The sequence below is a fragment of the Nyctibius grandis genome, chromosome 6, assembly GCF_013368605.1.
Source record: "Nyctibius grandis isolate bNycGra1 chromosome 6, bNycGra1.pri, whole genome shotgun sequence".
Taxonomy (NCBI): Eukaryota; Metazoa; Chordata; class Aves; order Nyctibiiformes; family Nyctibiidae; genus Nyctibius; species Nyctibius grandis.
Window position 1 is genome coordinate 86,747,557 of NC_090663.1, and position 19,565 is coordinate 86,767,121.

The following is a 19,565-nucleotide window of genomic DNA, read 5'->3' on the forward strand; positions in this document are numbered from 1 at the left end:
CTGTCTACAACTACCTGAAGGGAGGTTGTAGTGGAGTGGGAGTCAGCCTCTTCTCCCAGGCAACTAGCGATAGGACAAGAGGACACAGCCTCAAGCTTGGCCAGGGGAGGTTCAGGTTGGACATGAGGAAGCGTTTCTTCTCAGCAAGGGTCATTAGCCATTGGAAGGGGCTGCCCAGGGAGGTGGTGGAGTCACCATCTCTGGAGGTGTTTAAGAAAAGCCTGGACATGGCACTTAGTGCCATGGTCTAGTTGCCATGGTGGTGTCAGGGCAATGGTTGGACTCAATGATCCCAGAGGGCTCTTCCAACCTGGTCGATTGATGGATTGAACATTTGCTTTTGACATTTGCTAAAACACCCCCCATGTGGTACCTCTTGCTAATGAGACATCATCTGCCGTTTGGGAGCTTATATAAAGCGGCTCAAAACACGGCCCCGTGCACACCCCGTGTCAGCAGCCGCTCTAACTACGCCCCATTTCGAGTTGGCTGCGTGAGGGATACCGGGCAACTCAGGTTTTCTGCTGTGGAGGGTTGGTTTTGCAGTTCTTGGTTGCTCCGGGTTCTTCTGCAGAGTCGTGGGGCACATCTGAAGGCACAGACCTTGTCCATGAGCCAACGAGCCTGTTTTATTCCAGCGTGACCGTGTTCCGTGGAGGTTTAGTGCTCGCCAAGGAGGTGGGGGGCGAGTCCGTGAGGCGAAGAGTAAAAAGGAGGCAGAAGCATGAACCCGACTTGCTGTTGCAAGGGGAAACTGGTGAAGAGCGAGAGCTGCAGAAATGTCACCAGGCTTTTGAGGACAAGTTGAATCAGGAGTTTGTGTCTGGGGGGGCAGTTGGAAGGAGCGTGCTGCTGGCAGCCTGGAGCCGCTCCGAGCCTGAAGTTAATGGTAGTTAATTTTTAAAGGCAGGAACGAAACTGGTTATTGTGGCTGTATCTCAATAGGGTCTTTCTGCTACTGAAAAACGGTTGCAAAAGCCCTTTTCTGAATTGTTTGGGCTCGGAGAGAAAAGGCAAAAGCCCTCAGAGAAGTGATTTATCCACCAAAAGCTTTGCGTTGCCACGCCACTAATAGACATTCACGATTTCATCAGGATGATCACGACGTGTCCAGGGATGCCGAGTGAGGGAAGTGCTGAGGACGGGCTTTTGTCAGGATTTAAAATACAGAATCAAGGGGGTCACTCCAAGTGCAGGCCTGGAGAGGTGGATCTGCTTGATGGAACTTGCTTTGCTGCAGTGGAGAACCATGAGGGGAAACCAGCATCCAACATGCTCCTACCTGGTTTTGTAACGGCGCTGTCAGGCCAAATCCTGCTGCTCTCAGGTCCATGAAGGCATTGTCTGAACTCTCACACTGGCTTTGCAGCTCTTTAGATAAGTGGCTGTTAACCTTTAAGAGCTGAAAGGGTGGTTTGTTGCTGAAGCTTTTCAGAAGGTGATGGAAAAAAAGAGCGTGTCCACAGAAGGGCAACAAAGCTGGTGAAGGGTCTGGACACAAGTCTTTTGAGGAGCAGCTGAGGGAACTGGGGGTGTTTAGTTGGCAGAAGAGGAGGCTGAGGGGAGACCTTATTGCCCTCTACAACTACCTGATAGGAGGTTGTGGTGAGGTGGGGTCAGTCTCTTCTCCTGGGTAACCAGCGATAGGATGAGAGGAAACAGCCTCAAGTTACGCCAGGGGAGGTTCAGGCTGGATCTCAGGAAGAATTTCTTCACTGAAAGAGTCATTAGGCATTGGAAGGGGCTGCCCAGGGAGGTGGTGGAGTCACCATCCCTGGAGGTGTTCAAAAAACGTCTAGATGTGGCACTTCAGGACATGGTTTAGTGGGCACGGTGGCATTGGGTTGATGGTTGGACTTGATGATCTTTTAGGTCTTTTCCAACCTTAACAATTCTGTGATTCTGTGAAAACCTGAGCTTTTTCAAAGCACCTCGAAGGAAGCTGGTGCCTTATTCCTGCTGGTATTCCAGATGAGGTGGCCTCCTAAGCTCCAGATGGATTTAGACCACCCAACACACACGTTAATGCTTATGGGGCAGCGACGTGCATTTGTTAGAACATCACGTGGAGAAGGGGAGTGCCTTCCCCATGCACCACCAGCTTGGGTGAAGGCTGGCCCTGGTTACATCAGTAACAGGCACCTCGTCATGTCTGTTTGTGTCTTTGTTTTCCCTGTGTTGAACATTGCAGTGCCTCTGCTGTACTTCACCCAACCCAAGCAGGAGAGCTGTACTCAGAATCACCAAATCAATCAGGTTGGAAGAGCCCTCTAGGATCATCGAGTCCAACCATTGCCCTGACACCACCATGGCAACTAGACCAGGGCACTAAGTGCCGTGTCCAGTCTTTTCTTAAACCTCTCCAGAGACGGTGACTCCACCACCTCCCTGGGCAGCCCCTTCCAATGGCTAATGACCCTTGCTGAGAAGAAATGCTTCCTCATGTCCAACCTGAACCTCCTACTTGTTGCTGTTCAAAGCGATGCCTGGTAACAAACCCTCCCTCTGAGTGTTGATCCTTGAGATCATTTTACGCTCACCAGTGAAAAGGAGGTCACGTTGTGGATGATGGAGAAGTATTTGTCAGCCTTGAAAATGTGATTGGCCTTGATGGGGCTTCTCTGGTTGGATGTTCTGCCAGGTTTACGGTACCTGGCTTCGGTCTCCAACCCCTGGCACTTCATCCTGCCTTGCACCCAGGTGGGACCCGGCCATCCATACCCATGTCATAAATAATGGTCCTGTGGGCAAGGGGATGGGAAACTCCCACCTCATTTATTTCATTGTAATGGTAATCGGTGCTTTTGAGCCTCGTGGCTGGTGGGAGCCTGTGGTGTCCCTCTGCTACGTGGGGTCTGGAGCGGGCAGGTGATCATGAAGAAATAACAACCTGCAGAGCCCTCTCGGTGCGTGTACGTTGCTCTCATGCACCAGTTGGTCTCCTGCGACGATGGTAAGGAATAATAATGCGCTTTTCTCTCCGTGCCTGAAGGGGCCGAGGTGTTGGGCACCATTGAAAACAGGGGGGGCAGAATGAAAAGAGTTGAAAGCAAGAAGTGTTGGATGCCAGAGACATTCAGTGCTCCTGGAAATACTGCTTGGCAACCGAGGTGGGCTCGGTTTCAGGCGGAGACACTGGCTGAAAAACACCCGGGACGAAGGGCTGGGCACGCAGCGAGGCTGAGGGAATAAAACCCAACGTCCTCTTGCACACTTGGCTTCCTCCCTCTGCGGGTCGGTCTCTTCTGTCGAGCCCTCGCTGAAGAAGACTCCTAGAAGCGCTGGAAGGAGCTGATGCAGAGATTGATTGAAGGGGATGGATAGACAATGATGAAAGCCTGCTTGGGAGAAGAGCTTAATAGGCAGAAAATTGCCTGGTGCAGCCGGAGGGCTGGGTTTAAAGGCAGGGAGGGAAGGGAAGTTTCTTCTTGTCACTGCGTGGAGGCTTAAATTCAGAAAAAGAGCCCGGAGTTGGTATAGCTGTGTCCTTAAAAAAGCACAACGGAGAAAAGCCAAAGAAAAACGCTGAGAATTGGGGAGCAGTTTTTGAACCCTGTTCTATGTGGCAGCCGCTGCGCTGCTAAATGGTTTAACTGGAGACTCGGCTGTTCATGTCCAAGGGAGGTGTGATGCCAGCGAGCATCCCCTCTCTGTGTGACAGTGGGAAACGTTAGGGAGCTCGGAAAAAAGCCAGGTTTGCTCTAGGTGCTGCTTTTTCTTTATTAAAGTCTTTTTGGCGACTGCTCAGTAACAGCTCCTTAAAAATGTGCTGCTGTAGCAGTTTCACAAGGCTTGAAGTAAGGTGGCTGACCTCCAGGAGTAGCCAAAAAATACCGTTGTGAGCCGTATTTTGTGATGAATTTCTTGTTGCGTGGTTTAGATCATGCCAGGGCTTATAAACAGTGTGGTTGGTCACAGGGCACAGGCTATAGAAGCCTGGGGTAGTTGTTTGGTAAAGATGTCAAAGGCACCACCGCCTTTGATGTCATTAAAAATGGCACTCGTTGAATCTAGAAAATTGTTTAAAAGTGATGGAGAAAGAGAAATTTCCTGCTTTTCTAGCAATTTGGGAGTTAATCACTTGTGTTCACTTACGTTAAGGCTGCCCCACAGGTCTTTTTTTCTGTCCCTGTATCTCCAAGGAATGTTTCAGTAAAATATCTAGAGAAAAGTTTGTGCATTATCTTGACAGCATCGTTACGTAAAAGCTGCCGTTCTTCTGGCACTTGAGAGAATGTTCTTAGTAAGCATTTGTCTAAGACTGAAGATTTTTTGCAGATCAAAGACTTAATATATGCCACATGGTGCAGAGGAGCTTAGAGCAGAACGTGTACAATCATGCAGTACAATAGTCCAGCAAAAAAAAGGGATTATTCCAGAGGCGGTCAGTGCTGGAAGGGGTCATGATCGAGGGATGGGGGCTGTTTGCTTCAGGATGGATCAAGCAGCTTGAACAGCGTTCTCCACTTTTGCACCCCGTAGTTCACAGAATCAATGAGGTTGGAAGAGCCCTCTGGGCTCATCGAGTCCAACCATTGCCCTGACACCACCATGGCAACTAGACCAGGGCACTAAGTGCCATGTCCAGGCTTTCTTCCAGTTGTGGAAGAAAAGGCTGAGGATGGGGGTGTGGGTAGAGTGGTGAGTGTTCTCACATTCTCACTGTCAAACCTGACCCTGGCCTTGGTCCAGCAGCTTTCCTCCACAGCTTTTGCCAGACTGAGTAACTGAGCTAGCTCTTGCCTGTGTTGGTGAAGCCAGGTAGATGCAGAGCAAGAATCTGACTGTGAAATCAAGCTAGCCCGAGTTCTGCTCCCACCAGGGATGTGTCCTCAGCGCTGGTCCAGCTTACTGCTGCTTCTGCTGACATCCCTGTTGTGAACGGCCATCAAGGGGAGATAGTAAGTGTCCACAGTCTGCCCTGCAGCTGCAAGCTGGATGAAGGGAGCATCAAAATTAGTGATTTGCAATTTTTTTTCAAGTCTCCTGTCCTTAGGAGCCTTTCTTGCCCTGTCTGTAGCCTGCAGAGCTCTGTGCTGGTGTGTCATGGTTTGCTGTCTGCTGGACAGAGAAGGGTTGTGCTATCAGTGGGGTTAGCATGGTGAAACTGCCTGCCTCGCTGCTCTCGGTAGTAACACTGACCGGAGTGTGGGGTTGTGTCATCAGTGATCCTTCGTGGAAACTCACCCCCAGGTAGTGCCTTGAATCGTGTCTGAAAACGCTCAAACTCGGGGGCTTGTCTGTGCAAGAAGGGTCAGGAAGATTGATCCAAGGGATAAATCATAAGGAAATGATTACGCTGTGTAAGGTCTTGTAGAGACATTAACACACAATTAAAATTGTTTTGGGTAATGGATTAATTTTGGAAGTGAAGTCAGCTAAACTAGAAGGAAAAGGACTTTAAATCTGATCAAAGCATCTGTGGAGGTGTTTCACTTAGCTAGCTCGCTCCGACTTGAGCCGGGTTTGAGCCCGGTTTTGGCTGACTGAGGGCAACCCCAGAAATTAACGGGAGTATAATGGTGTCCTGTTTTAATGGGTGTATTTGGAGAGCATGTTTGACAAATAGCCTTGCTTGATAATGTTACCACAGGCTTTGAGGAGGGATTTACACCAGGTCTCTTGGGGATTTTTGTGGCTGCTGATGGACTTCAAAGTACCGGAGAACTTGGTGTTAGGTGGTCTCTTTGGCCTTGAGTGGTGGAAGGAGTTGACGGAGGTGCAGGTCCCAAGGGTGTTTACAAGAGTCACCAGTAACAGCAAGCTGGAAAAACAGGAGGAAAACCGTGTTGGCTGATGGGAGAAGAGGCTGTTCCACTTGCACATCAACACAAAAGAGTCCACCTTGTTCCTCCATCCCAAGGCAGCCAGGCTGTAACCATCTCCCACCCATCACTCTGAGATTTCTCTCTCTCGATGGAGATTGATTTTGCCTTTGGGAACCTGCGGGTATGAATTATTACTTGTAATTAGCCTGAAGTGAACTAGGAGGAACTGCTGATGTGTTCATCCTCTTCTGCAAGTGATGTGTTTTATAAGGGAAAAGGGGGAGGTGAGAGGTGTCGCTTACAGATGGTAATACCTCTCCTTAAGTGTTGCGTTGCAGCAGCTTACCATCTGCAATTAACACCTTAATTTCTCTTCCATTCAGGGGAAAAATATAATCCTGTTGATCATCAGGTTGTTTCTTGACTGAGATAGCAAGGAAAATAATATTAAACAGACTTAGCAGGAGCTGATCCTGTCGCTAACGGTGCTGGTTCTAGCAGCTCCTAAACTGGACGGATTAGGTAGAAGGTGATGGTCAAGGCTGGGGCAGGGCGGCGGGGCTGGTGCTCAAAGGTCGGGCGAGGGGGGGTCTGCAGGGTTCACCCCCCACGTTCTGAAGCCTGACACTCAGCTGGCCGCCCCGCGCTGAGCACACCGTGTCCACGCCAGAGATTAAGGTGAAAATATGTTCTCCTTGCTAAAGAGAGCACATAAACAACCCATAAACGGCCCATTAACCGACCAAATGGCAATAAAGAACATGTGGTAAAGCAAGCCATAGGAGACCTGTGACCCAGCAAATTCCTTAATTGGGTTTGGAACCTTATCATCTGCACTAAAGGCAGCTAATAGGAAATTAGCAACAGCAAAGGGAAGAAGAAAAGAAAGAAGGGGCGACGTATGATGCACACCCAGCTTTGGTGGGAGCTTAGTGCAGTCTACAACTACCTGAACGGAGGTTGTAGTGAAGTTGGAGTCAGCCTCTTCTCCCAGGCAACTAGCGATAGGACAAGAGGACACAGCCTGAAGCTTGGCCAGGGGAGGTTCAGGTTGGCCATTAGGAAGCATTTCTTCTCAGCAAGGGTCATTAGCCATTGGCAGGGGCTGCCCAGGGAGGTGGTGGAGTCACCATCTCTGGAGGGGTTTAAGAAAAGCCTGGCCATGGCACTTAGTGCCATGGTCTAGTTGCCATGGTGGTGTCAGGGCAATGGTTGGACTCGATGAGCCCAGAGGGCTCTTCCAACCTGGTTGATTCTGTGATCTGTGATTCCCTGCTCCCCTTCACGTGAGAGAAGGAAATCACTTCCCAGCCCATTTAGTGGGACACGCTGAAGCCCTCCTCAGAGGTTGCCTTCGCTGGTGCTGGGGTGGGGTGTTAAACAAGGGACACGTGGCTCCTCTATAACCATTTAAAGTCAAAAGACTAGTAGGTATGAGGGTGCCCCACAACCTCTGCTCTCAATCTGGTTTATATTATGAAGGAATCATCACCCTAACTGATGAACAAATGAATATGCACCAATCTTTGCTGAGTAATTTAAGAAGAAAGCTATGAAAGTTTCTTTAAAAAAAAAGTGGGGGGGGAGGAAAGGGCATGTTTCTTACTCTTACAAATTAAGACACTGTTTGCCCTGGAAAAATCACCGGTGATTGGACACCTGGTGTAATTAATTATTTTGCAACAGCCAGCCAGCCGATCTTTTGAAAAGAAAGGAGTTTTGAGCAGAACTGTTCAAAGTTCAGAGTCTGCTGTTTAACTCTAATAAACAGGGAGCAGAAAGGATGTCTGCCTGAAAATTGCACATGATCACACCTTGGTTTGGAGGTGATACGGTCAGAAAAAAAACCAGGAGACCCCAAGCAGTCCTCCAGCAAGGTGACTCTTGTGGCACGAGCTCCAGTTGCCCTTGGGAGATGCCCTTAGGTCTTGGGATGTGGGCAGCGATGTTCTCGGGTTTTAATTTTGAATCACGCCTGTTTCTTACCCAGGAAGGGAGTTCTGCTAATTTTTCTTGAGCTAATGAACTTTGGGCTATCAAAAGAGCATGTGTTGAACGTTGTTTCTGAACGGGCAGCCTTTTCCCAATGGGAGCAGTTGTTTTTTTTCAGTGCATTGGTGCCTGACTAAATGCGTTGGGTCGCATTCTTCATGTATAGATGGGACAACCCTCCTGTTAAATATTCCTCTGTTTTCCAGAGGTGGGGCTGGGGAGGTGACAACCTGCCTTGCAGGCCAATGCCAGCCCGAGCCGTGTCGGCAGGGAGGGGAGAGCCAGCCATGGGATGCTTGTCCCCAAAATGGTTTGGCTGAAACTGGTTTGACGTCATATAAAAAAGGGGGCGAAGGATCTCAGCTGATCAGAGGGCGAAAGGTCCTCGGGCACGCGCTGGAGAGCGTGTTGGTTTTGAGCTCGATAGCACTTTTTTTACAAGGGCTGCAAATTGCTGTAAGATAGTTAAGGACTGTAGGAAGAGGCGAGTTTTCCTGAACTTTACTCCCAGCTTGAACTTCTAAGAAGTCAAGTGAGAGGCAAGGAAGGGGGGAGAGAGGGAGACAGCCCTACCCTCGCCCCTCCGTCGGCAGCGCCTAGGATGTCAGATGGCAAAGGCAGCCTGGAGAAGCAGCTGAATGGCTTTGGGGAGAAGGGGGAGGCGAGGAGCCGCACGTCCCTCGTCATCTCCCAGGCCCTTAACCGCAGTATTTTCACCTCCGCAGTCTCCCCCGCCGCCGAACGCATCCGCTTCATCCTCGGAGAGGAAGATGACAGCCCGGCGCCCCCGCAGCTCTTCACGGAGCTGGATGAACTCCTGGCCGTCGATGGACAAGAGATGGAGTGGAAGGAGACGGCGAGGTGGGTCGGTTTTCCTTTACCCCCAAAGGGAAGGGGAGCTGCGCAGGACCCCCGTGGGAAAGGGCTTGTTATCGTTCCCTTGGGGTCACATCTGTGCTACAGATTTGAGTTTCTTGGTTAGGTTCTCTACCTGTTTGATGCTGCTGTTGGTTTGGTCAAAGAACCATTGGATTGGAGTCATGATCTGAAGCTGCTGTTCAGCCTCCAGCCTTAGAAAGTTTTTATTTTATTTTATTTTTTTTTTAATAAAGTAAAAATATTTTTCTTGGGTTTGCCTTAAAAGGTAGAGCCCTAGTTTGCAGTGTGGTTGCTGTGAAGGCCTGAAATGTCCTGCTAGAAAGAGGTGCTCAGCCAGATGGAGAGCAGTCGGGGGCTCTGCCTTCCCTATTCCCAGTCCCCCCTGCTTGACTTGGGGCTTTTCCTTTTCCTTTATTGTGGCTGGGCTAAGCCCTTTCCCCACCTTCCAGGCTTAAGGGCACCTTCTGTGTTCGTAGTCAGCCCCTGTTGTTTGGTTACCTTAATCTCCTTTACCTGCAGTTTAATGAACCTCTCCACCACCTACCCCTTCACCCCCTTATCTTGCTTTATTTTGACTTCTCAGTCACTTGGAGAGCTTGTTTAAAGCCTTTTCACCTTTCACTCTTTAACTTCTTACTTGGTGCTCATCCTTTTCTCCCTTTATTGCTTTTCTTCCCTCTTATCATTAGTTCAATACTTGCTTTTTGCCATCTGTACCACCCACCTCTGCTTTTTACATGTCCCTGCGTAGGTCTTTGGAAAGGGGTTTTAATGACAATTTGTTAAAGCTTTTTCACGCTTCAGACCTTAGTGACCCTGAACTTCACCAGGGGAGGTTCAGGTTGGACATTAGGAAGCATTTCTTCTCAGCAAGGGTCATTAGCCATTGGAAGGGGCTGCCCAGGAAGGTGGTGGAGTCACCATCTCTGGAGGGGTTTAAGAAAAACCTGGCCATGGCACTTAGTGCCCTGGTCTAGTTGCCATGGTGGTGTCAGGGCAATGGTTGGACTCGATGAGCCCAGAGTGCTCTTCCAACCTGGTTGATAGTTCTTGCACTGATGTGTGGATGTTGCATTTCAGTGGTAGTTACAGGATACAGAGCAAACCAGGGAGAGGAAAAGACCTGAAGCAGCCGGAGGCCACCAGTCTGTTTGGGGGCTCGGTACAGTTCATTTGGGGACCCAAATGTGTCCACCACAGCGTGGATTGTCATTGTGCAAGGCAGGGAGACGGTAGAAAGATCATGAGATGACAGAGAAAAGGGACGGAATGACTGCGGGATGGTGGATAGGGTTTTTTCCATCTTCTGTTAGGTCTTTTTTTATTACATACGCTCTGTCAGGCAGAACATTTTTAGAACAAGGCATTGGTGAAACATCTGGAAAGCCACACGGATCACTTTGCCCAACCAAGTGCCGTTGCAGGGTAATCTGCATCTCTGTCCCTCTGACGTTCACAGAGTGGCAGCTGCCAACGTCCCGTAGGTGTCTAAGGAAACACCTAGATTTAGTGAACTAAATAGAACCTTATTGAGAATAAATTCAGTCTTTTAGCTTGGCTTAAAAGGCAGCTTTTTTACAAAATACAAAGTCTCAAAAAGAGGTTGTTGCCGTTGAAAAGTGTAATTGATTAATCCTCAAGTAATACATTTTTTAGGATTAAATGTAATTTCCCTTGGTGTTAATAATATTCTTTTGAACCAATTTATGAGCTTCCTTACCTTTACATGTGTGGATTTTGTCTTAATAATCCCCTTAAAAATTCCAGTGACTAATATATTTTCCACACTGGATCTTAGGAAGAATTTCTTCACTGAAAGAGTCATTAGGCATTGGAAGGGGCTGCCCAGGGAGGTGGTGGAGTCACCGTCCCTGGAGATGTTCAAAAAACATCTAGATGTGGCGCTTCAGGACCTGGTTTAGTGGGAATGGTGGCGTTGGGTCGATGGTTGCACTTGATGATCTTTCAGGTCTTTTCCAACCTTAACAACTGTGTGATTCTATGATATTAAAATAGTCCAGACAAGATTAACAAGCACTTCTGCTTTGCCATCAGATGTTATCGCCAGAGCCATGGCTGGGTGCTGCAGCGAAGGAACAAGGCTGGGGCGGGTCTTTCCCTGTTCCTGGGGCAGCCAAGGGTGAGATCTCCCCCTCCAGCCCCGCAGAAGGAGCTGGTGGCTCCGTGCAGACCCCGGCCAGGGGCAGCGGGGCCAAGGGCAGGGTCAGGCATGGAGGTGGAGGGGAAGCCTCCTGCTTGCCTGCTGTGCAGACGTGGTTTTGGGGGTGTAAAGAGTATTTTGCACAGAACAGGCTTTAACTTTTGCTCTAATCTTTAGCTAGAGATGAGCTTTCTGTTTTTTTTCAGACCTACTTTGTTAAATCATTAAACAGCAGCTAGAGAGTGGAGGGGAACAACAAGCCCCTTAATTTGAGTCTGTTCCTTTGGTGGCTCGTTTGTTCTGCTGAGAACGTCTTTGGCTTTGGCTGGGACATGCTCCTCTCCTCCACCCTTTACCTCACGCCAGCCTCGGGGTATGGGGCAGTACTGCTCGGTCCTGCTGAGTTTTGGCAGTGACTGAAGTTGTCGGATTTTACTGCCTGGATTTGAACACTTGAGTGATCGTCCCTCTGTGCTCAGCACTGGTGAGGGGGCACCTTGAATCCTGTGTCCAGTTCTGGGCCCCGCACTTGAAGAAAGATGTTGAGGTGTTGGAGCGAGTGCAGAGGAGGGCGACCAAGCTGGTGAAGGGTCTGGAGGGTCTGACCTACGAGGAACGGCTGAGGGAGCTGGGGGTGTTTAGCCTGGAGAAGAGGAGGCTCAGAGGTGACCTTAGTGCAGTCTACAACTACCTGAAGGGAGGTTGTAGCAGAGTGGGAGTCGGCCTCTTCTCCCAGGCAACCAGCGCTAGGACAAGAGGACACAGCCTCAAGCTTCACCAGGGGAGGTTCAGGTTGGCCATTAGGAAGCATTTCTTCTCAGCAAGGGTCATTAGCCATTGGAAGGGTCTGCCCAGGGAGGTGGTGGAGTCACCATCTCTGGAGGGGTTTAAGAAAAGCCTGGACATGGCACTTAGTGCCCTGGTCTAGTTGCCATGGTGGTGTCAGGGCAATGGTTGGACTCGATGATCCCAGAGGGCTTTTCCAACCTGATTGATTCTGTGAATACAAGTCACCTTAGTTCCAGAAATGCTGATTTTTTTTTTTCCTCCCATCCTTTCTGAGGAGCTGTGGTGCCCAGCCCTTGTCACTCAAGGTCAGTTAAGTCTGACTGTGTTACCTGACTTTCTCTCCGTGGGGTCTCGTGATATTTTGGACATTTTATAGAGAGAACACTTTGCAGAGTGTTATGGATATCGAATACAGCAAGTTAGCTCCCACAGCAGAATACAAACCCCTAGCAAGACTTTTTAATAACATTATTTCAAAATCTGCTCATCAGTTGTGGTGGTTGGTTTGATGCAGTGTGGGGTTAGGGACGAGGTGTGCAAACCGTGGAGGGAGTGGCTGGGTCTTGGTTGAGTCGCTGAGGCTGCCTGTGTGCTCTTGGCCTGGAGCAAACATCAGCCAAAGGGTGTTAGTTGAAGTCTGGGGGGAAGCTATCAAAGATAACATGTTTTAGCTCACCTTTGTGGTGGTTTACAAGCAGGCGGAGCGTTATCACCGCTCAGCTGACACATACCAGTTCATTAAGCCTTGGCAACTTGGTCATGGATTTGTGGCCTTGGAGATGTGTGGGAAAACGCATGTGCTTGAACTTGTTGGAATGTTCTGGTGGTTCAGCTGTCTTGCTTCTCTGAGACATGTGTCTGCAAGGAGCCGACAGCCTTCACACTGTCTCCTTGCTCTGCCCTCTCGTAGGTGGATCAAGTTTGAGGAGAAGGTGGAACAAGGCGGGGAGCGATGGAGCAAACCTCACGTGGCCACCTTGTCCCTGCACAGCTTGTTTGAGTTGAGGACGTGTATAGAGAAAGGCTCGATCCTGCTGGATATGGAGGCCTCTTCCCTCCCGCAGGTGGTGGGTGAGTACAGCTGCCTTGGCTCTTCCCCTACAGACTTTTATTAACCCTGATGATGGTCACGTTGATGACCATCAGTGATGGTCATCAGTGATTTCATGCTTAATGAAAAAGCAGTGCTTGGAGAATAAAGAGATAATCCTCCAAGGAGTAACAGGGAAAACCAGAAGGTACGTGGAGAAGGATAAGAGATAGATGCAAAGTGTTCTTCTCGATTCAGGAAGAAGAGGAGAATCAACTTCAGTGGTAACAAATGCTTACCTTGAGCTGCTTCTTGGTGCTGATGTAGAATCATTTGGATCCTGAAGTAGATGTCCGAAGTGCTTTGAATTACAAAATTTTCCTGGCATGAAATTATCAAATACCAGGTGTTGCACTAGTTTGTAAGACTTGGAATTACAAAAGCTGCCTCTGATGTTATCTACAGAGTTTTGAGCTTAGTTTTGTCGGTGCTTATGGTGGCGTTTGTCTTCCTTTGGTTTTGTGTCTGTGTATCCCAATGCACAGCTTTGCAAAGTTTAAAAAAAAACAATCAAACAAAAACCTCTGCAGCTTTATGCTGAAGCTGAACGTGCTTCAGAAGATAGCAGCTGTCAGTGGTCCAGAACTTTAACCCTCAAACTTTACATTTCTTTTTGAAGTCGCTTTGAGATGTCACCTTCAATATTCTTCTTCAACACCCAAATTAAATCTGATTCCTGGGAGACTAAATGACAAATCAGTGGCTGCTGTTGCTGTAACACTGTCCTGAGTGGGATATTTTTGCTGGTCCAGATCCTTAATCAGTTAGATAGGGATGTCCAAGAAGCCTGCAGGCTTGGTTTCCACAATTATTGAATCATGACCACTTGGTTGGTGTCTAGGAGGGACACGCAGGAAGAAAACTCCGAGCTCTCTTTGAGTTATATCAGAAACATGGAAGGGAAGAAACACTTGCCAAATGGGGAAGGGTAAACGTGATGAAGACTTGTATAGAAGATGATATATAGAAGCATATAGAAGATGACTTCCCAACTCACTGAGTTAGCAAATGTGATGCATGTTCCTCCTCCACTTGCCCATAACTTTCATTATTAGCACAAATAAAAGTTATGGGTAGACAAATACGAGCTGCCACTTCTCCTTGGGGGACAGCACTGGAGTAATCAAGGGAGCTACTTAATGTGAGAGTTAATGCACAAGAGAGATTCTTCATAAATCTGGCTGCCTTTTCTTCCTTTCTCCTCTGGAAGTGAGCAGTCCTTGCAGTGGGCTGGGAGCCTCTTCTCCTGGTGACTCAGTGAAAGGCAAGGCTGCAGGATACGTTCTGTGAGAACTGGAGCAAGTTCTGCCTTTTGTAGTTGCTGTCATTTTACTGCAGTTCTGAGAGTGAGCGATTTAATTAGTTACTCATCTCCAGGACTTTTCCCTGGCGTTAGATGAGGTTTAATTGGGGGCCTGCGAGGTGAACACGGGCCTTGTTGAGTCTGATAGAAGTTTTACCATGTCATTTTTGGGAGCACGCTGGCGCTTGCAATGTAGTTGTAGCTTCTTCACAAAAATACAGGGTCTGAGCAGGTTCCCTTTCTGAGCTAAGAACCATCTAATCCTGGGTACAGGTGGTTTGAAACAGGTTCAGTGGCATGTATGAGAATAGCAGAAGGGAGTGGTTAGAAAGTGGCCTGGTGGAAAGAGACCTGGGGGTGCTGATCGACAGCCGGCTAAACATGAGCCAGCAGTGTGCCCAGGTGGCCAAGAAGGCCAAAGGCATCCTGGCCTCTATCAGGAATAGTGTAGCCAGCCGGTCTGGGGAAGGGATCGTCTCTCTGTACTGGGCACTGGTGAGGCCGCACCTTGAATCCTGTGTCCAGTTCTGGGCCCCGCGCTTCAAGAAAGATGTTGAGGTGTTGGAGCGAGTCCAGAGGAGGGCAACCAAGCTGGGGAAGGGTCTGGAGGGTCTGACCTCCGAGGAACGGCTGAGGGAGCTGGGGGTGTTTAGCCTGGAGAAGAGGAGGCTCCGAGGTGACCTTAGTGCAGTCTCCAACTACCTGAAGGGAGGTTGTAGTGAAGTGGGAGTCGGCCTCTTCTCCCAGGCAAGTAGCGATAGGACAAGAGGACACAGCCCCAAGCTTTGCCAGGGGAGGTTCAGGTTGGACATGAGGAAGCATTTCTTCTCAGCAAGGGTCATTAGACACTGGAAGGGGCTGCCCAGGGAGGTGGTGGAGTCACCATCTCTGGAGGGGTTTAAGACAAGCCTGGACATGGCACTTAGTGCCATGGTCTAGTTGCCATGGTTGTGTCAGGGCAATGGTTGGACTCGATGATCCCAGAGGGCTCTTCCAACCTGATTGATTCTGGGATTCTGTGAGTCCCGGCGCAACAGGTACGTGTCGGTGGCCGATGGGTTTTGTTGGATGGAAATGCTGATGTTCTGTTTCAAAAAAAATGTCTAAAAGAGATTCCCATGACAAATAAAAGGGTGAAATCCGGTGGTGGGTTTGGGATGGGAAGGAAAGCCTTCAGAAAGGTAGAGTGACAATGATCCGCCTCTTTCCCCTGCTTGCTCCTTCGGTGCTTTGTGATTAACTGTCCTCTTCTCTCCCTCACCCCTTTCTTTGCGTGCAACAGAGATGATCGTCGACGACCAGATCGAGACGGGGCTGTTGAAATCCGAACTGAGGGACAAAGTCACCTACACTCTGCTCAGGAAGCACCGGCACCAGACCAAGAAATCCAACCTGCGCTCCCTGGCTGACATCGGAAAGACCGTCTCCAGTGCAAGTAGGATGTTTACCAACCCCGATAACGGTAATGCAGAGGCTGACTGGCTACAGCCTTCCCTTCCACAGCAACCCACCAAACCGCCCGCCCAACACTAACCACGTGGCCTTGACGATGCTTTTCTAACCCACGAGTAGCGTAGCGATGCCCATACTGATGACACATCAGTGGTGGGCTCCGAAGGCTGCTTTGGCAGTGGCACATCGCTCTAGCCCTATCTTCACTGGACGGAGTGGGAGAGGAGGGGACAGGCAGGAGGCACAGGGATGGGCAGAGGGATGCTCTTGCAGCTGGTGTGTAGGAGATGGTGTAGGAACAACGCTAGGAAAGAGATTTACAACCAACTCCAGCTGTGCCTGAACCTAAAAGGCCGGTCATCTGCAACGTTTGGAAAGAGACAAAGCTTTCTTGCACGTTCCATTTCTGTAACAGATGGTGTCCATGGCACTCTTGGTCAAAAATGACTTGCCAGTACCATCTAGCTCGCATTTGGTTGCCCTACAGTCATTGTCCAGTGTGGGTAAAGCCGATTGCCACCCTGCTTTGTTCACCCTACAAGCGTTTGGTGGTGTATGTTGTGGATGTGTCTCTCTCTACAAACAGTGTAGTAGGTAGTGCCATGTTTCTAGCGGTGTCTGCGAACGTGCGTGGGGATGCAGACAGCTGGAGAGGCCTTGGCAGTGGCTCTGTGCTCACCCACACGTCGAGGTTTGCAGTCGTCTTAGAGGAGATTTAAGCCTCTTGAGTTGTCGTGGAGTTCTGGCAGCTGCCTCCTGTTGTGGTCTGAAAATTCTCAAATTTAAATTTGTCTCCATTTTAAAACACCCAGAAATGAACGCAAATGAAGACATTATTTTCTTCTTGCTACATTGAAGGCCTCTTAGCTTTCTGTGTTCTGCTTCTGACTCACCCTAACATTTCTCCCTAACCTATTCTCGTGCCTTACTAATGTTTCCTACTTTTTATCATCCTTGGCTTTTGCCACAGGTGTGTATGTGCATGTGAAGAGTAGTTATTGCTCTTGATGATGCGTCTTGTTGTGTACGAGCGCCTCGATAACACAGTGATTAAGGGAATAACACAGAGGTGCAATAACGTGAATCAAGGGGACGTCCTGGGTGTGCAGCTTCTCGGTGAACGTCCCCACAGGAGTCCAGTGGAGCCAAGAGGGGGACTGTAAAGAAAGGCCAGTTCTGGGGATGGAGCCCAACGTGGCCAGACGAGGCGGTTGGTGCGTCCTAAAGAGAGGGGAGCCTCTTCCAGAGCACGCTGCAGGGAAGGGAAAGGTTCTCTTGGGCGTCACCAAGCTTGGCTTCTGGCCTGCCAGTCCCCTCGAGCAGACACCGAGGTGGTTGGGTAGCGTGCACGGGTAGGAGTGCCTGAGGAGGGCCACATCTGAGAGGGGTGGTGGTCAGGAGCCTGAGCTAAACCGCTGCTCCTCAAGCGCCCCTGCTCATTTCCTACTGGCCTCAGGCATCAAATTTGTAGGCGCCTCAGGTTTTTGCACTTAAATCAGCCAGGCACTTGAGATCCCCAGAGGATGCCTCGCTCGTGTCAGGACTGGGCCAGTTGGGACTAAGAAACTGCATTTTTCCCACCCTTTCCATGGTGTCCTCCCCGCTCTTTGTAGGGGAGGCATCTGCTTTCTGTTCAAAGGAGGAACCAGCTGTCGCAGGTAAAATGCAGAAGTGTTATTCCAGTGGTGTCCATAGATAACCAGTTAGCACCTCCGTGACTGCTGCTCTCTCTGGACCTTTGGAAAGATGAACACGTTTGCTCTGAGGAGAAGGGATCCTGAACTGTGGCCACACTGTACAGGTGGCAGAACATAAGACACGTGGCTCGAGCGCTTCAGTGTGTGGTGTAGGGGATGCCCTCAGTTCTCAGCTCCAGCCCCAAACCCCTGTCCTGCAGGTAGGCACTGCGGCACCGAGCGTTCTGGTACCATGGGGAGATGTTGTGATTCCACAGTCAGATCTAACCATACTCGTGTTGCGTGGGAGATGAGCAGGTAAACTCCTGCCTGGCAGGAGTTTTCAGTCTTTTTCTTGTTGGAAGGGGCTGTGCAGCTCTTGATTCTCAAGAAGTTCTTTCCTGGCTCTGCTCCACTCGCTGGCTCATCCTCAGCCACTCTTTCGTGTTGTTTTGCCTCTGTTTCCCCACCTGGGATGTTTATGTGTTAGGAGAATATATAACACATTATGTTCCGTGACAGTTGAAGTGCTTTGAGACTTAAGGAGGGAGAGACTTACAAAGGGAGATACTTCCTGAGTAGGTGTTACTGTTATTTGTTATTGACTCTTGAATGAAGAAGTAGCTCCAGAATGTATTTGATGGAGTTGAATCCTGTGTCCAGTTCTGGGCCCCGCACTTCAAGAAAGATGTTGAGGTGTTGGAGCGAGTCCAGAGGAGGGCGACCAAGCTGGGGAAGGGTCTGGAGGGTCTGACCTCCGAGGAACGGCTGAGGGAGCTGGGGGTGTTTAGCCTGGAGAAGAGGAGGCTCAGAGGTGACCTTAGTGCAGTCTACAACTACCTGAAGGGAGGTTGTAGTGAAGTGGGAGTCGGCCTCTTCTCCCAGGCAACTGGTGATAGGCCAAGAGGACACAGCTTCAAGCTTTGCCAGGGGAGGTTCAGGTTGGACATTAGGAAGCATTTCTTCTCAGCAAGGGTCATTAGCCATTGGAAGGGGCTGCCCAGGGAGGTGGTGGAGTCCCCATCTCTGGAGGGGTTTAAGAAAAGCCTGGCCATGGCACTTAGTGCCCTGGTCTAGTTGCCATGGTGGTGTCAGGGCAATGGTTGGACTCGATGATCCCAGAGGGCTCTTCCAACCTAATTGAATCTGTGATTCTGTGACTTGTGTGTAGCTGCGACTGTTCCAGCGCCCCATCTCCTGCCTGTCTTGCTGGTGCAATTCCTTGAGTGTTTCTTTCTTGCCTTTCTCTTTTTAATTTGACTTTTCACCTCTGCTCTCTTCCTCCTCTGCGCTGCTGCCACTGTCTCCTGCTTGCACCGCACAAGCCCGCAGCCCCCTCGAGAGCCCCGTGCCCTGCCTGGCCGCCCGCACGGCGGATGACGGAAGCCGCGTGCCGCACAGCCCCAGCGTGGGATGGCTCAGTAAGTCCGGGCTGGGGGGACGAGAGGACGGGGAGCGGGTGGCTCACGCCATCCCATCCCCTGACACTTGCTGCCACGTTGACGGCTGCTGCTCTGGCTGGCTGTGGTACCCGCTGTCCCCTCCCGCTGCTCTGTTTCACTCTGCTTTGCTTTTTTCCTTCATCTGGGATCACAGAATCAACCAGGCTGGAAGAGCCCTCTGGGCTCATCGAGTCCAACCATTGCCCTGACACCACCCTGGCAACTAGACCAGGGCACTAAGTGCCATGTCCAGCCTTTTCTTAAAGCCCTCCAGAGATGGTGACTCCACCACCTCCCTGGGCAGCCCCTTCCAATGGCTAATGACCCTTGCTGAGAAGAAATGCTTCCTAATGTCCAACCTGAACCTCCCCTGGCCAAGCTTGAGGCTGTGTCCTCTTGTCCTAGCGCTAGTTGCCTGGGAGAAGAGGCCGACTCCCACAGGTCCCTCAGCCTGCACTCCCCTTCAGTCTCCCTCCTGAGCCATCTGGTGACGTTTCTTTCATCTCTTGAAGCATCCTTTGGCTGTTAAAAGGGCTTTGTGAATTTTGCCACCCGTGCAGTATTATAAATGCAACGAGCTTAGATATTCTGATGTCGTTATAAATTAAATACAAACCCGGACTCCTTTAGTCACCCAGCAAGCACGCCCTGCCAGCTTTATCTCTCAGTGATGAGCTGGACACTTCTCAGGCCCCACTTTAGGGCTGAATCAGGAAATTATCCTCCGTTAGCAATCTGCGTAAGGGCCAACATCACGTGCCCAAGGCTTTGGCTGAGGACTCGGCAGCAGGAACTTCTTGCTCCACTGGTTTGTTCAGGGCTCTGAGAGCGGGTAGGTGAGAGGCTTGTCGCTTCCTTCTGCCCCCATGGTTCCTCTCGATCCAGAGAAGCTGCTCACCTGAGGACTCCCCAAGTTTTTAAGGTTTTTTTCCCCTCTTTCAGGTCTTTCTCAGAAGTGCTGTTGCTAGGCTTACCCCGAGATGATAGTGACCTTGTGTCACTGTAACCTCCAC

At 50.0% G+C, this 19,565-nt stretch overlaps 1 protein-coding gene across 8 annotated transcripts in view; it reads left to right on the plus strand.

The window, feature by feature from the left end:
- LOC137664745 (electrogenic sodium bicarbonate cotransporter 1) overlaps window positions 1-19,565 on the plus strand; it is a 140,068-nt gene that overhangs the window by 71,186 nt on the left and 49,317 nt on the right. For 4 of the 8 annotated variants that reach the window (XM_068403165.1, XM_068403166.1, XM_068403160.1 and 1 more), the window contains 4 exons: window positions 8,486-8,621; window positions 12,500-12,660; window positions 15,265-15,444; window positions 18,436-18,531. In XM_068403165.1, the coding sequence (XP_068259266.1) occupies window positions 8,486-8,621; window positions 12,500-12,660; window positions 15,265-15,444; window positions 18,436-18,531 (573 nt within the window). The remainder of the gene's footprint in view (window positions 1-8,485; window positions 8,622-12,499; window positions 12,661-15,264; window positions 15,445-18,435; window positions 18,532-19,565) is intronic. The other 4 variants (XM_068403164.1, XM_068403162.1, XM_068403167.1 and 1 more) reach the window with 2 other exon arrangements.